General features: G+C 44.5%; 1 protein-coding gene across 1 annotated transcript; it reads left to right on the plus strand.

Moving 5' to 3' along the window:
- Nucleotides 1-168: 168 nt before the first annotated feature.
- On the plus strand, nt 169-450 carry PPTG_19906 (hypothetical protein; the record flags this gene model as incomplete). Its single annotated transcript, XM_008918480.1, has 1 exon — nt 169-450. The coding sequence occupies one exon, from the start codon at nt 169-171 to the stop codon at nt 448-450; it is 282 nt and encodes a 93-aa protein (XP_008916728.1).
- Between the last annotated feature and the right edge of the window lie 447 nt (nt 451-897).

Here is an 897-nt window from a genome sequence, read left to right on the forward strand (position 1 = left end):
ATCGGCTCTGGGTGACGACCACTTTACTCCTTGGTTAGAAGTTCTGTACAAGAACCAAGAACGGTACATGAAAGTAGTTTTTGCTGATGTAATTATTTATCGGATACTGAAGTGGTGGCTGCTTGATCCTTTAGTTTCTGGAACAAGGCGACGAAGGACCTGAGTGCAATGCAAGTGACGAACGAGCTGAAAGAATTGGCCAAGAAAACGTTCCCGACTCTAACGGACAAGCAATGGGAAAAGGGCATGACGGGGTTCGGCGGAACTGAAGCGGATCAACACACGCGAGTCACGTGGAAATACGCTTGCACTCGTACAGTTACCGGAACGCCGCAATACACGTTGAATGGGGTTCCGTTCGAAGAAGCTGACTCGTCCTGGAAACTTGAGGACTGGCTCAAGGTCATCGACCCACTGGTGAAAGCTGACAAGTCCAAGGATGATTTGTAAAATTGATGCCATGGGCTTTGGGAATGAATCGCGTTCGATAACAAAAGAAGCTGTGCTTTTCTGGAATTCTTCTATACACTTCGGAAAAATCATGACAATTTCGTCTAAAGTCGATGACTTGGTAAATGTGAGTAGGCAATACGGCGTCATTCAAATATGTGCAGGGAGCTTAATGCTTCGAAGTACAAATGAATCGCCAAAGTACATCAGCAGAGCTAACGTTAGCTGAATTTCACATAACCATCGTTAGAGACACTTCTGCTACAATTCTTTTTTTGTAACAGTTACCGCTACTCTGCTAACAGTTAGCAAGATTGATAGCGTATTGGTGAAGAGATTCTCGTGTCGACTAGATTGACAGCGCAAACCGCAGCATCAAGGCTTCGATATATTCGAAACTCTTGGTGAAGCAACAATTCAGCAAATTATGAGGTTTTCTTCGTGTTG

The sequence above is a fragment of the Phytophthora parasitica genome (assembly GCF_000247585.1).
Source record: "Phytophthora parasitica INRA-310 unplaced genomic scaffold supercont2.213, whole genome shotgun sequence".
NCBI classification, from domain to species: domain Eukaryota; phylum Oomycota; class Peronosporomycetes; order Peronosporales; family Peronosporaceae; genus Phytophthora; species Phytophthora nicotianae.